At 32.2% G+C, this 15,506-nt stretch overlaps 1 protein-coding gene across 3 annotated transcripts in view; it reads left to right on the top strand.

The window, feature by feature from the left end:
- CSMD3 (CUB and Sushi multiple domains 3) overlaps window positions 1–15,506 on the top strand; it is a 1,194,711-nt gene that overhangs the window by 1,103,414 nt on the left and 75,791 nt on the right. For 2 of the 3 annotated variants that reach the window (XM_077772930.1, XM_077772928.1), the window contains 6 exons: window positions 616–804; window positions 1,179–1,325; window positions 3,893–4,081; window positions 7,750–7,935; window positions 9,458–9,652; window positions 13,332–13,505. In XM_077772930.1, coding sequence (XP_077629056.1) covers window positions 616–804; window positions 1,179–1,325; window positions 3,893–4,081; window positions 7,750–7,935; window positions 9,458–9,652; window positions 13,332–13,505 — 1,080 coding nt within the window. The remainder of the gene's footprint in view (window positions 1–615; window positions 805–1,178; window positions 1,326–3,892; window positions 4,082–7,749; window positions 7,936–9,457; window positions 9,653–13,331; window positions 13,506–15,506) is intronic. The other variant, XM_077772929.1, reaches the window with a different exon arrangement.

The raw sequence follows: 15,506 nt of genomic DNA, 5'->3' as shown, positions 1-15,506 counted from the left end.
TTATTGTCTGCATATAACAAATTTTCTGTATTTTTGTATATGTATATATTTGTTGTCTAGCAATGGTATCATTATGAAATAAGAAGTGTTATACTTTTCCTTACATTATGGTCTGGACACATCACAAAGAACAACTGAAAGACAATTGGTAACCTAAAATTGTGTTAAGCCCTCATGGCTTAACCACATTTCTGAGATCAGGAGTAGCCTTGCCAGGAATGAATACTCTTGAGACAGTGCAATTTCTTTTCTGGCTCTACATACCTGAGTGAGTTAAAGTTTGAGGAGAGAAGAAAGTGAGTAAAAAAGTAAGGAAGGAAAAGGATAGGCAAACTCATAAACAAAAGGGGCAGGGGGAGAGGACATAAGATGATGAGGAAATGTAGGAAAAGTGTATAATGAAATCAGAGGAGACAAATGTTTTTTAACTTTTTGGTCATTCCTCCATTTTTTGAACTACAAGTTTAATACAAATGTTCTCTTCAAAAACATAATTCAAAGTATTGTCTTCTTTAAAATTACTAAACATGAAAGCATAGTACCCAGTGTTTAAAATGCAGTTTTCACTTAGATCTAACACACTAGCCTTATTTAATGACATCTTTTCTTTAATAGTGCTCTGTCCTGCCAATGAATTACGGCTGGATTCCACGGGAGTCATCCTGAGCCCAGGATATCCCGACAGTTACCCAAATCTTCAAATGTGTGCCTGGAGCATCTCAGTAGAAAAAGGATATAATATCAGCATGTTTGTAGAATTCTTCCAGACAGAAAAGGAATTTGATGTTCTTCAGGTGTATGATGGTAACCATGGTTTATATTTACTGCATATTCATAAATTCATTTCAGCTACTTTAGTTATACATGCACACCTTCAAGATAAACAACTGCTTATATTATTTTATCTTCCCAGTTATTTTTAGAAGTATCAATATCAAGTTTATCTACATATCATGTGAAAGCTGTAGTTAGCTTATTATTTTACAAATTGTAGATTCTTTAGCTGTGGAATTAAATGTTTAAAACAAAGATACTATGTTTTAAGTTATTGTGATAAATAAATTGGTTGTGGAGCAATGTAACCATATTTAATACTATTCCAAATATATAAAATGTTAAAGATAAATTGGAACATAATTATTCAGTTATGTCTAAACTGTATCATTTTCTTTCCAAAGGACCAAATATTCAAAGTCCAGTGCTTATTTCCCTCAGTGGAGATTATTCAGCTGCTTTTAATGTAACAAGCAATGGTCATGAAGTATTTCTCCAATGGTCAGCAGATCATGGCAATAACAAAAAAGGCTTCAGGATTCGATATATAGGTATGTAATATTTACAACTTCAGTATGGATCTCACCTACATCCTCAGTATCACTGTGACTAAAGAGCACAGACAGATACTATTCAATTAGATATGAATCTAAGTCACAGTTCCTGCACTGAGGTTCCTTGAGCAGTTTATGTAACCTCTCTGTCTCAGTTTCTCCATTGCTATAATAATCCTGTATCTCTCTTGTGATTTTTGAAAAAATTAAAGGCATTTAGGATATTTATGACTTGCATATGTTAGTTATAAGTTAAAACTGGTATCTTCAATGCTTTTTTTTAATAGATTTTTTTCTCTTGAATTCTTGCAAAATAGTAATAACTGTTACTCAATTGTGTGTATCAGATCTACTTAATAACTTTTTTATATGGTAAGGTTAAACAAAAGATAAACATACAGTGGTAAAAACTTTGTTTTTGTTATCCATCTATTTATGATACCTGCTAAGTAAGTTAAATATTGAAAGTGAAGTGATCAGCACATCCTTTAAAAACCTTTAGTTTTGAAAAAATAATTGTTTTGTTATTACTGCTCTTCAGTGAGTAACATTTAGAAAGACATGGGATAAAATTCCTTTTTTTTAAAAAAAATTGTTTATTGTCAAATTAGTTTCCACATAACACCCAGTGCTCATCCCAAGTGCCCTCCTCCAGATAAAATTCCTTTTTAATACCAAGATGAAATAACTTTTCTGTACCTCTTCCTGTTTATAAGGTCTAAAAATACTGAGCCAAATTTTTTCTAATTGAATAAGTATATATAATAGTTCTTCATTGTTCAAATGTTATATTCATTATTTTAGCCATCCTAAATCATGTCAGAGAAATGCGTATGTGCTCAATAACTGAATATTTCAGAACCAATCAGGCATCTCTTTGTGTATTGTGTTCAGACCATGTCCTCCCCAACCTATGGGTCATTGCTAATCAATTGAGTTGAAAATTACTTTATAGTTGTAAAACATTCTGACAAAAATTCTAGGCATAGGTTTCAATAAATTTTGAATTTTAGTTCTAAAAATATACTCTCAAATTTATTTATTTATATAAATTTGCACCTATATCATATGCAAATAAAATAATTTTGTCTATTTACTTTGATTTTAAAACTATAAAATGATGGTTTGATTTTAAATGATTAATATTTGTCTTCTACATATTAAAATTGGCTTGACACTGACATCATAATAGTAATATGTATGTAAGTTTTACCTTACAATATATTTATATTCAATTTTAATAATGTTATTAAGTATGCAAAGAAGTGTTTTAAAAATTTAAATATATGCACACTCATCATTAATTTTTTTCATATATGAATCTATATTTCTATCATATGAACAATATAAATGTCTTTTTATTAAATTTATGCCCATAGATGAATTTTAAAAGTCAGCACATTAAATTGTACTTTTAATGATTTTCATAACTTAAAGGGAAACCATTGAAATCAATCAATTATAATCATTAGATTGACTATGTTATAGATTAAACCCTTATTTATCTTGATACTTCTGATAAATTTTGATATAAACATATTGAAAGCATCACTTTAACCCCAAGAATAGCTTGACATATTGTATATTTTTCCCTTAGAAATAACAGGTTATGACATGTATATTCCAGATCCAATCTATTTCTTATTAGTTACCCCTAAAGTCTTATTTTTCTTAGATGAATACATTGAAGTTTCAAAGGGTAAATGGATCCTGCCAGGCTGAATAGCCTTAAAAGTACATATATATGAAAAAGCCATTTGACATTATCTTTTGACATTTCAGACTTCAAAAGATGAAGAAAGTTATATTTCATTGACATTTTTATCACCATATGTAAGCACTTTTGACAGCATGGAAACTCTTTAATAAAGTGGCAGAGAGTAGTATGGAATGTGGCGGGTCTATTTAGAAATCAACCAAAATGAAATGCTTGACCTAACATGATATAGGTGTCTGGAAATATCTTCAAAGTTACATGTAAATCACATGCCCTAAAATATTACTACCAGGACTATAGCATTTAGTGTCTTCAAATTTTTTAAAGTTTACTTATTTATTTTGATAGAGAGAGAAAGCAGGAGAGGGACAAAGCGAGAGTCCCCAGCAGGCTGTACAGAGCCTGATGTGGGGCTTGAACCCAAGAACTGCAAGATCATGACCTGAGCCGAAACCAAGAGTCAGACACTTAACCAACTGAGACACCAAAGCACCCTACATTTAGGTCTTTCAAATGACAAGAAGTACAGCTTCCCAAATTCATTGAAATATTTGTAGGGCTTTTGAACCTCTAGGGTGTTAAGAAAATATGTGCATTTCAATTCAGAAGGCATCTTCCATAATGATAAAAATTAAAAGAAAGCTCAGAGATAGTTTTGTCTCCCAAAAGTTTTGTCAACAGACTGTCAAGAAAATACAAAATTATATGATGTTCTTATGACGTAAAATTCACACAAGTGACAGTTGCCCTATTTTAAGTACCAGTATTCACTTAGATTTTTACCATGCTAGATTATAAAGAATTTCTGATTCATTAATTATACAGTGATTCTTTGTCTTTTGAAAAGCTTTCTACTGTAGCACACCAGAATCTCCGCCTCATGGATACATCATCAGTCAGACAGGTGGACAACTTAATAGTGTGGTCCGCTGGGCCTGTGACCGAGGATTTCGACTTGTTGGGAAAAGCAGTGCTGTGTGCAGAAAGTCTTCCTATGGGTATCATGCATGGGATGCGCCAGTCCCTGCCTGTCAAGGTGAAGTATATTATATATATATAGTATATATATATATATATATAGTATATTATATAGCAACAGAATGATGAGCTTCTTATTCAACAAATGGCACATTTTAGATCTTTGGACTAGATTTGTCTCTTAACTAGGTACAGTTGTATAGACGAGTGTAATATCAGTTATATAAGAGTATCTAATGTCATTGGACATAGAAATAATTTTAATACTTAACATATCACATTATGTTTCAATATGAAATTTAATTTTGTATTTGATATATTCTACCCAGCGTATAGAGGCATATTAAACAACTATGACCCCTGAATTTAAACAATGCAGAACATTCTCAGTTAATAAATAATGAGTCTTACCTATAATCTACTTGTCAGAAGGAATTCTTATAAACAACTAAAATATGAAATAGATAAATTAAAATTTAAAATTGATCTACAGAAAGTTAAAATAAGGATAGATATTGCTACACATCCAAAATGGGTTCTTTACCTATTAAACTGCAATTTTAATTCATGACGAGATAACTCTTATATGTATCTATAAATAAATGAAAAATGAAAGCAAACTATTGTCTCCTTGTTCTGTTGATACAGGAAACATTAATCACTTATTAGAAATCTGTGAAGAGTTATAAACTTAGTGGGTAACCACCAGCATTGAGAAAGCTGACTTCAGGCTGAATAGATATATTTTGGTAAACTATCAAAGCATCTGCTTTTCTTTGCCTAATAAACAGTGGCAGTCTTCACAAATTCTTAATATTAACTTCCAAAAACTGGTTTGGAAAAGGATCTTTGATCTTATAATTTCAGAATCATGGGAATTTAGAAAAATATATAAGCAATAATCTCTAACTCATATATATTTTAAATAAATATTGCAATACTCTGACTTTGAACTAGTACATTTCAGTTGTGTAATGATTGCTTATCTATATAAGATATATATAATAATCCTTAAGAAACCTTTAGCAAAAATAATTAACTGTTGGTTGAAATAAAAAATATCCTAAACTTTCTAAAATTTTGAAATTGCTTTGTATAGTCAACACTATAATTTCACTGATTTTTTTGGTATGTAATATATTTACATATGGAATAATTTTTTCCCATTGTTCTTCATTTAAAATTTTTCTACAATTAGAGTAGTTAAATTGAAATGCAGTTTATTTTATTTATTTTTTAACATTTATTCACTTTTGAGAGAGAGAGAGCAGAAGAGGAGCAGAAAGAGAGGGAGACAGAATCTGAAGCAGACTCCAGGCTCCAAGTTGTCAGCACAGAGCCTGACATGGGGCTCAAACTTATAGACCACGAGACGAGATCATGACCTGAGACAAAATTGGAAGCTTAACCGACTGAGCCACATAGGGACCCCCAAAATGTAGTTAAAAAATATTCAGCATAGTAAAATGATAACATGTCTATAATTCATGGAGTCACTTCCAAAATTGATCTTTGATTATCATTAAAACAATTTTAAAAGATTTAATAAAGACCTTTGTTGTATGTGACCTATCTGTATTCGTAGGTAACTAATTAAAGTGAAATGGTTAACTGTCATTGTGAAGAGCTATTTGCATAGTGCAAAGTTTTGTTTGCTCAAAATTAGTTTTAAATTCTTCAGTCATTTTGATTCTTTTTTTCCTTAGTCTCCTTATGCATCCTATATATATTTACCTGAACTATAGTTACACAATGTGAGCACAATAAAAGATAGAAAATTCAGTCTGCTCTTTCTATTCGGGGTTGAGTAGGTGTTTTATTTATTTGTCTATACGTCAAATGACCCTTCACTGATTTCCTCTCCTTCAGGAATTGATCCAGTCTCACCCCATTACACAGTTGAGTATTGTACAGTGTTATGTAGAAACAGTTTGCATTCCTTGCCTCACTTTTAACTTGTACTTCTTTTGAGAGAAGCATCTTTGACCACCACTTGGGGATGATGGTTCTTTTGAACTTCATTCATTTTCTTTTTATAGCTGAGAAGATAAGCTGTAATCTACCTATAGGCATAGTTGTTGTCCTATCATTTTAGTGTGTTGTCACTTTCTTAATTGTAAAATATAGCCATTTTATACTAACCACATGTACGGAACCTATACTATTTAAACTATATTTTATTTCTCCTTTGATCTAAGTTCAACCTACACTACTCCAACAATGTATAGTTGATTTTTTAAAAATCAGTAAATATACAGTCTTTGGTGGGGTTCGGTAGGGAGATCACTTATGACAAATGGATATTCCCAAAAAGTCCTAAGTGGAAATATAAGCATTACTGGAACAGACATCAGGGAACCATTTATCCTTGCAACATGATTTTGAAGACTCTATAATTAAATTGCGGGGATAATAACATAATTATATGAGATTGCTTATATAATTTATTAAGTCAACATCACTCCTCTGTTCATAATTTGCAGGTTATCAGATTACAAAAGATCAAACCATTCACCACTAGGAAGTCTGTCATTCAATTTTGTGAATTTCATATAGATTTCACTAAGATTTTTTCACTTTATAGTGAAATGCACATGGGTTAACTAAAACTAAATAGTAGCTTTTCTAAGAGAAATAGAAACAATTGTAGGTTGAAATGCTAAGGGAATTGTATGGCACAATAATGAGTGAATTAAGGCAGTGTGTCACCTTTTTGGAGACACAAATTATGTACTTGTAGAGCAAAGATGGCAGCAATCCCTCTTAGAGTGTATCTGTATAGTCATTTGAATTTATAAGATGTGAAAACATCTGATATACAACTAATTTCACCTACATCAGATTTATTGCAGATGAAAATCAATGCATCTAATACATATCAGTGAAATGCAGGATGATGCAAACTAGATTTTAAGACAATATGTCCAGGGCCTATATTTATTATACATGTCCATACCTATGATATTCTATGGATGGTGCCCAAGCACATAGTTTGGACCTAAGACAAAGCAATATCCAGCTTCCAGGTAAAATAAACCTATACATCTATGCATTGTATTCCTGGCCAAAATCTTGATGAGTATTAGCTACCAATACCTTTATAATCTTTAATAATTATCTGTCAAATGTAATTGATCAAACTTGCTATGTGATGGCCCAGTTATGGACTATCTCTAGATATACTCTACATTTACCCAATTTTTATTCTTATATGATCTATAGAATTCTGATAAACATGTATATACTGACAAGAATTCATGAAATACAACATTAATAATGTATGGATTCACCAATCTAAAAACACATTCAACAGGAGTTTGAAATAAATTATTCAAAAAGGTATAGCTCAGGAAAGCTTTTTAAAAATTTTTTTCTAACATTTATTCATTTTTGAAAGACACAGAGTAGGTGAGGGAGAGGCAGAGAGAGAGAGGCAGACACAGAATCAGAAGCAGGCTCCAGGTTCTGAGCTGTCAGCACAGAGCTGGATGTGGGGCTCGAACTTATGAGCTGTGAGATCATGACCTAAGCCGAAGTCGGACACTCAGCTGACTGAGCCACCCAGGCACCCCTCAGGGAAGCTTTTCTAGGGGGATATTCTGAAATTGTTTCAGAGGAATTAATAAAATCCAAAATAGTTGTACATGCTTTACAATTGAAGAAATTTATCTACTAAATTAAGTATTTTTCTGTTCCTGTGATTTTGTATGTTTGTATTCATTTTAGCAATTTCCTGTGGGATTCCTAAAGCTCCACCAAATGGAGGAATACTCACAACAGACTACTTGGTAGGAACCCGCGTTACCTATTTTTGTAATGATGGGTATAGATTATCATCTAAGGAACTTACCACTGCCATATGTCAGTCAGATGGAACTTGGAGCCATCATAACAAGACCCCTCGCTGTGTTGGTATGTGTGTTGAGGAAATGGTATCATTTGTGTTTCTATTTGCATCTTCTATGTTTCAAAATTTTATGTATTGTTCGCATTTTAGAACTAATCCCTGGACTGAAGAGTAATGTCTAAGAAGGAAATAAAAGTTAATTAAGCTGTCTTGTACTATATACAATTGGAAGACAGTAAAAGGAATTTCCACTCATTTTTGGAAACTCCAGAATATTTATGTCAAAAAATTAAAATGAATTTTATTTTACATAACAGAGTTCCACTTATTTTATAAAAGGCCATCCATTACTCAACATGTATTTTCTACATGCAAGTCCTTGAAAAAAATTTAAGTTTTATAACAAATAAAATTACATTCCAATACATCCGGCTCTGATTTTTATAAGGATAAAAGATATTGCTGAATAGATCCATAACTTTCAACTTTTGTCAGTGTTCTTCAGGTTACTTGCATTTAGAATACTCTCATTGCTTTCATTACTACTTTAATAGGGTAAGTGAATATTAGGTAATGGTGACAGAAAACAATTCTGATAAAATATTTGTTAGCACAGGAAATGCGAAATGTTTTAAATAAGGTTTTTTATTTGTCTCTATATTTCATTTATTTCTTCTCACCTAATACTAATTTTTCAATTTACTTGTCATTTCATTTAAAATGAAAGTTGTTTAATTATGTGCAGTCTTAACATAGTGTTTAATAATTCTTCTGTTTTTCTTGTGTTGAACAAGTTTTGAATAAGCCAAAGTTTATAACACCTTCTTGCACAAAAGCACCATTCTCATAAGACAAATTTCCTCAAAATACAATCCTTCCAAAATTTCTAAGTTAATGAGAATAGATTATTTCCATATCTTGTCTATTGTGACCAATGCCGCAATGAACATGAGAGTGCAGATATCTCTTTGAGATCCTGATTTCATTTCTTTTGGATGTATACCCAGGTCGGGATTGCTGAATCATGCAGTAGTTCTCTTTTTAATTTCTTGAGGAACCTCCATACTGGTTCTACATATATATTCTATAATGGCTATGCCAGTTTATGTTCCCTCCAACTTGTACTAGGGTCCCCTTTTTTTCTGCATCCTTTAGTTTTTATCTCATAAAAGTTGACAAGAAACATTTCAGAAAGAATACTTTTAACTCAGCTTCAAATAAAAGAGACAATCTTAACAAACTAATATAATTGGAAAGATAACTAAAATATATTTCACATCTTTCTATATTAAGGAATAAATTTGGATATGATAATCCAAAATAATAAAGAAAAGAAAAAGAAGAGAGTAGAGGTAAGGTAGTAATAAGGATTCTGTGTAAATAGAGTAATATGTACACATACTTTGAAGGGAGTAGAGGAGATTAACATGGAAATTTAATTCTTAAAAATGCTAAAGGATTTGTGTGGCACAAAAGTGAATGAATTAAGGCAGTGGTGATGTAGAGGATAGAATAGGTAAGTTACAGTTAAGAAGTACAACAGACATGACTGACTTATTAATATTTATGTTCTTGGTTTTTATATAGTTGTTACATGTCCAAGCATTAATTCCTTTACCTTGGAACATGGAAGATGGCGAATTGTGAATGGCTCCCATTATGAATACAAAACTAAGGTAGTTTTCAGCTGTGACCCTGGTTATCATGGACTAGGCCCTGCTTCTATTGAATGCCTTCCTAATGGTACCTGGAGTTGGAGAAATGAAAGACCATATTGCCAAAGTAAGTATCCAGTGTGCTAAATTTATTTCATAAACTAGTCTTGATTGAAATTGCTTCATCTCTTCCTTTTCCAAACACATTAGAACAATAATGAGATGGTATTATTAAAAAGGTCATTAGGGGCACCTGGGTGGCTCAGTCGGTTGAGTGTCTGACTTAGTCTCAGGTCATGATCTCATAGTTTGTGGGTTGGAGCCCTGTGTGGAGCTCTGTGCTGATGGCTAGCTCAGAGCCTGGAGCCTGTCTTTAGATTCTGTGTCTCCCTCTCTCTCTGACCCTCCCCTGCTCATTCCGCCTCTACCTCTCTCTCAAAAATAAATAAAACATTAAAAAAAAATCAAGCTAAAAAAAAAAGGTCATTTAGTCCCATTAAATTTTAAAACATTGTCAGTTTTGTTTCGTTTTGTTTTGTTTTAGTGAATCCTTGGGCTTTAGATAAGAAGTCCTGTGTTTGAATTCTATCATTTACTAGACCTTGATAATGCCTATTGTATACTTACAACTTTCCAGGCACTGCTTTTAGCCCTTGACATGTGTTAATTCATTTCTTGCTTAGTTCCTATCCTATGAAGTAGCTGATATTATTATACTTATTTTGCCAAAAGGAAACTGAGCCTTGGGTTTAATCATTTTATGACAAATCACAGAGCCTATGATTGGTGGAGAAATGAGATTCAGTCTAAGCACTCTATACCCTCTGGCTTTTAATCACGATGATGTTTATTCTCTCTCATCCTAAATTTCTTAATTGAGATAATTACAATAATACCTATCTTTTAGTTACTAATGGTAAATTATGTTGAAAATATCAGCTAGAACCTGATTTACAGCATGACCTCAATAAATATTTACTGAGGTGCATGGATGGCTCAGTCAGTTAAGTGTCAGACGCTTGATTTTGGCTCAAGTCATGATCTCACAATTTGTGAGTTGGACAGAGACAGAGCTCCATAGTGCACAGAGCTCCATAGTGACAGTGCATCACTTACTTGGGATTCTCTCTCTTTCCACACTGCCCACCCCTGCTTGCAATCTTTCTCTCTCTCAAAGTGAATAAATGTTAAAATATAAATAAATAGATACAAAATGAATATTGAATCAAACTGAACATATTAAGTTATCCTATTTCCATGCATCTCATGACTATAAATGGCCAGTACCTAATATAGATAAGCTAACTGAACGTAGGGTATTCAGATGAAATATCTTGAAATCGCTTTGAACTTTCTTTACTACATTTACTTAGTATTTACTTTGTGCCAGGAAATATGCTACACTGAAAATTTATTCTGTGTCTAACAAAACTCTATGGCATTTGTGACATAGACACTCATAATTTATAAATAAACTAATAAAGAAATCAGAAATCTGAATAAGATTATGATTATGATGCTTAAGAAGTGAAACAGAGCAGGCAGTGGCCTATGTGTAATAAGTACACAAGTATCTATTATTACTGTACTTATGAATATTCTATTTTGCAGTTTATTTTTTTAATGTTTTATTTATTTTTGAGAGAGAGTGTGTGAGTGGAGGAGCGGCAGAGAGACAGGCAGGACAGAGGGACAGAGAATCCCAAGTGGGCTCTGCACTGATTGCAGTAAGCCTAATGCGGGGCTCAAACTCACAAACTGTGTGATCGTGACCTGAGCCAAAGTTACTCACTCAACCAACTGAGCCACCCAAGTGCCCTGTGATCTATTTTGTAATAGCCATATAAGGGGGTTGCTGTTTTTTATAAGAAAATCATATTTATAAATCTAAATATTAAAAAAGTTGTCTCAACTATATTTGATATTCTAAAAATATGGCATCTATATTTGTAAGTTTTTGCCCTGTCCACTCAGGTTTTCTCCCAAGATCTTTCTTTGCCTCTAGCGTCGTTGTTCTTCCAGCACTATTTCATTGAAAGGGCACATGGACTATTTCAAGGAGTATCTACAATAAAATCTGTGATTTAATCAGGCATTCAACAAATGTTTGTCTGGTTCTTTTGTGATGTTTTAGAAGGGTTTAAAGGATACATAAAATGAGGTCCCTGCCTGCAAGTAAGAGTTGGAGAAAGACAAGGAATCTAAGGATTGCAATTCACTGAGAAAATGGAAAGAATAGTAATTTTTCTGAATCTCGATTTAATTCACTTTTAAACTAAAATAATATAAATATTAGTATTACTGATATTAATAAATATTATACCTACCTCAAAGGGTTGTTGAGGGATTAATTCAGGACAACTACCACATTTAAAATATTATATGCAATAATTTAGAGTTTGCAAATTTTCTATTGGTCCATCTAATGGCCATCTAAAGCCTAGAGCTGAAAGTCTGAGCTAGAGCCACAATAAAACAGTGTGGGCTGGTGGGTAAGTATTGAATTCTGGAGTTTGACCGCTGTGTTTTAATTTTGATTTTGCTATTTACAGGTTATGTAACCTTGTTAAAGGTACTAAACTGCTCCGTGCTCATACTCTAGTATGTACAGTCCAGATAATGACCACACCTGCCTCATAGGGTTCTTTTGATAATTACTTAAGTTAAAGCACTAGTAGTAGTATCTGGTACAAAATAAGCACTCAATAAACATTATCCACCATTGTTTCTTATTCAAGAAAGGCATTTCATTTGTAGTCTTTAAATCTGATCTAGTCATAAGAGCTGAGTCCTAAATGACCTAGTGAGTTGGTCTCTTTTTCAGTTTTTTAAAACCTACAAACACAATGTGAAATATAATTATATCTAATGGTTTTTGTGAAAATCAAGTGATATTTTTCATGTAAATTTCTTTTTAAATTGTAGAGATCTCAACAAAAATGACTTGTAATTATAAGCATACCTGAGATATTGCGGGTTCAATTCCAGACCACCACAATAAAGCCACATTCAAGTTAAATGAATTTTTTTGGCTTTTCAGTGCATTATAAAAGTTTTATTTATCCTATACTGTGGTCTATTCATGTAAAATAGCATTGTGTTTACAAAGACAATGTATATACCCTAATTAAAAATTATTGCTCAAAATGATAATGGTCATCTGAACTTTCAATGAGTGGTAATCACTGATCACAAGTCACCATAACAAATACAATAACAAAAACTTTGAAATATTGTGAAAATTACCAAGATGTGACAATTCCAAATATTGTTGGAAAAATTATACTGATAGGCTTGCTCAATGTATGGTTGTTACAAACCTTCCATTTGTAAAGGCACGGTATCTGCAAAGTACAATAAAGTAAGGCATTCCTGTAATGTCTTAGCATAGTTTTAGATAAAGAGGAAACTTTGGCCCAGGTAAGTCAAAAGGATTTCCCAGTGTCACATTGTAAATCAGAGAAAGTCAGACCAGCAAATTATCTTTTTTCTCATCTTGTGATTTTTTTTTTTTACAACAGCCTGCCTGAGTGACCAGATTGGCTAAGCACAAATGCAAAGAAAATAGCTTCATTACATGTCACTGTCACTTAGAAGGTTTTGTGAGAACTCGAAGCAGATCAGTTTTAAATTATGTCATTTTCTCTGCATTTTCACACTCATTCAAACATGTTTTTTTACAAACGTCAGTTTCGATTGTAAATATGTCAGATCACAGAGAATTCAAAATGTTAAAAACATGGTTTTGTTACAAGTGCACACTGACTGACTGTGTCTTCAAGTGTTTTTCCCCCCTTGTTTTTAAGTTATTTCCTGCGGAGAGCTTCCTATACCTCCAAATGGAAATAAGATTGGAACTCAAACTTCATATGGCTCCACAGCCATCTTTACCTGTGATTCAGGATTCATGTTGGTGGGCTCTGCAGTGCGGGAATGCCTTTCTTCAGGTCTTTGGAGTGGATCCGAAACCAGATGTCTAGGTATAGATTTTTGAATTATTTTGGCCATCCCCATCCCCTTCCCCCCACTTCTAGAAAGAAGGCAGACTTTTTTCCATAATAAGAGATGATAATTTATTTTCAGTCAGTAAGGATGCTAACCAGAAAATGTTTAACTTTAAAAATGTCTCATGGTAGAAAAGCTATTAAACAGCTAACTCTTAGAGTTAATCAACTAGTATTTCAAATGAGAATCGTATGTCATTAAGGTGAGATGCATTTTCTTCCAGGCATGTGAAAATAAAAAGGTGAAAACTAATTGCCAAAAATTATACGTCTGCATACTCAGCTGGATTAATCACTGTAGCAGTTAATGGGTTCTAAACTGTAGTCAATTCTCCTTTCACCTATTTACTTAAGGTAATGATCAAAGGAGAAAAACGATTTCCACATTCAAAATCTCTTTCCCTTTTAATTTCATAAGATTTTAACATGTGTAATATTACTTTCTATTAAAGTTTTTAAAATATAATTTTTTCAAACCTGATTTTAGGCAAATTGGATTTTTACCCTTAGGGTTTTTAAATTCATTATTATAAAACCGTTCAGTTAAAGAAACTGAACTAGCTAATTCTGCTCGCTCCTCCTCCTTTATTATTAAAAGAGTATTATGATTTATGCTTTATCTTTCTTTCAAAGACTAAACTAATTTTTAATATTAAGAGAATATTATGATTTATGCTTTATTTTTCTCCAAAATGATTTCAAAATATGACAGCAAGTACTGAATTAGGCATAATGAAAATTGTTCTAATAATTATTCACTTATCTCTTGAGAACAAGGGACACTCTTTTTGTTTACCAATTTAAAAATTGCTGATTATTATGAACAGGGTATTGGAAAAAAAGACAATGTTTTGCCTCTAAATATTTACTATATTTAAGAATATGAGACATGGCAGAAAAGTCTAGCAATTTGGATACTATCGTTTTGCTAATAAGCTTGAACATATTCATGGTAATACAATCATGATTTGAAACTTAAAAAGGTATAGCTAGAGGTTTTGATTAAAATCCACTTTCTATGCTCGCAGGCATATTTGTTAATAGGTATACTTGGAAGCCTAGCAACAATGGTTTCTTTATAAGAGCATGTATATCTGAATATGCTATAAGACCATAGTATAAAAGTGGTACAAAATAGAGTCTTTACATATTCATATAGGATTAAATAATCAAAATATTTTTAATCCTTCCTAAACTATAGGAAGGATTACTGTAGTAAATTATAGACTTTAATTTATATATAAACTTGAAAATGTATATATAAACTAAATTTGAAATACTATATTTTATGGTTCTATGCCCTGATGAACTTTTATTGTATATTGTATATTTACTGAATCTTGTACATAGAGGGTGGTTTTATTTATCCATTTAGAATCCTGGCTCTGTTCTTTGAAAAGATAAGGCATAAAAGGAATTTTTGTAAGAAAACATTGCCTAAAGGTCTATGAAGACAACATTGCCATCCATTGCAGGGGATGTAGTGTGGACATCCAATATAAATTCCAAAGGATGTTGGTAGAAGGAAAATGTGTTTGCCAAACAAGCAAATCCTAGAATCTTATGCTTCAACTTAATTTTAAGAATTAATGTAGTTCAGTCATTCTCATTTTTGGAAAACAAAAACAAAAACAAAAACCCTTGCCCTTTATAGCCCGAGACACTTTCAGTTAAGAATGGCCACTGAAATGTGCTTATAATTTTTAATCTAAATATAGTGCCTTTATTCCCAATCCCCCAGCACTTTATTATGAATTTTTCAGTTTTGCAGTTAAAACACTTGACAGTGACCTCTGACATATGCATGTCTGTATGTCCACCACTGAGATGCTACGATTAGCATTTTGCAATATTTGCTTATCACATATCTATCCTTCTAAGGCTCTATCAATCCATCAATTCATTTTTTTTAATGCATTTCAAAGTAACTTGCAGAATTCAGTGTACTTTTTTTGTTAAACATTTTACCATGCATAT

Source organism: Crocuta crocuta, unplaced genomic scaffold (assembly GCF_008692635.1).
Source record: "Crocuta crocuta isolate KB4526 unplaced genomic scaffold, BGI_CrCroc_1.0 scaffold479, whole genome shotgun sequence".
NCBI lineage: Eukaryota > Metazoa > Chordata > Mammalia > Carnivora > Hyaenidae > Crocuta > Crocuta crocuta.
This window is presented reverse-complemented; position numbering and strand designations above follow the sequence as displayed.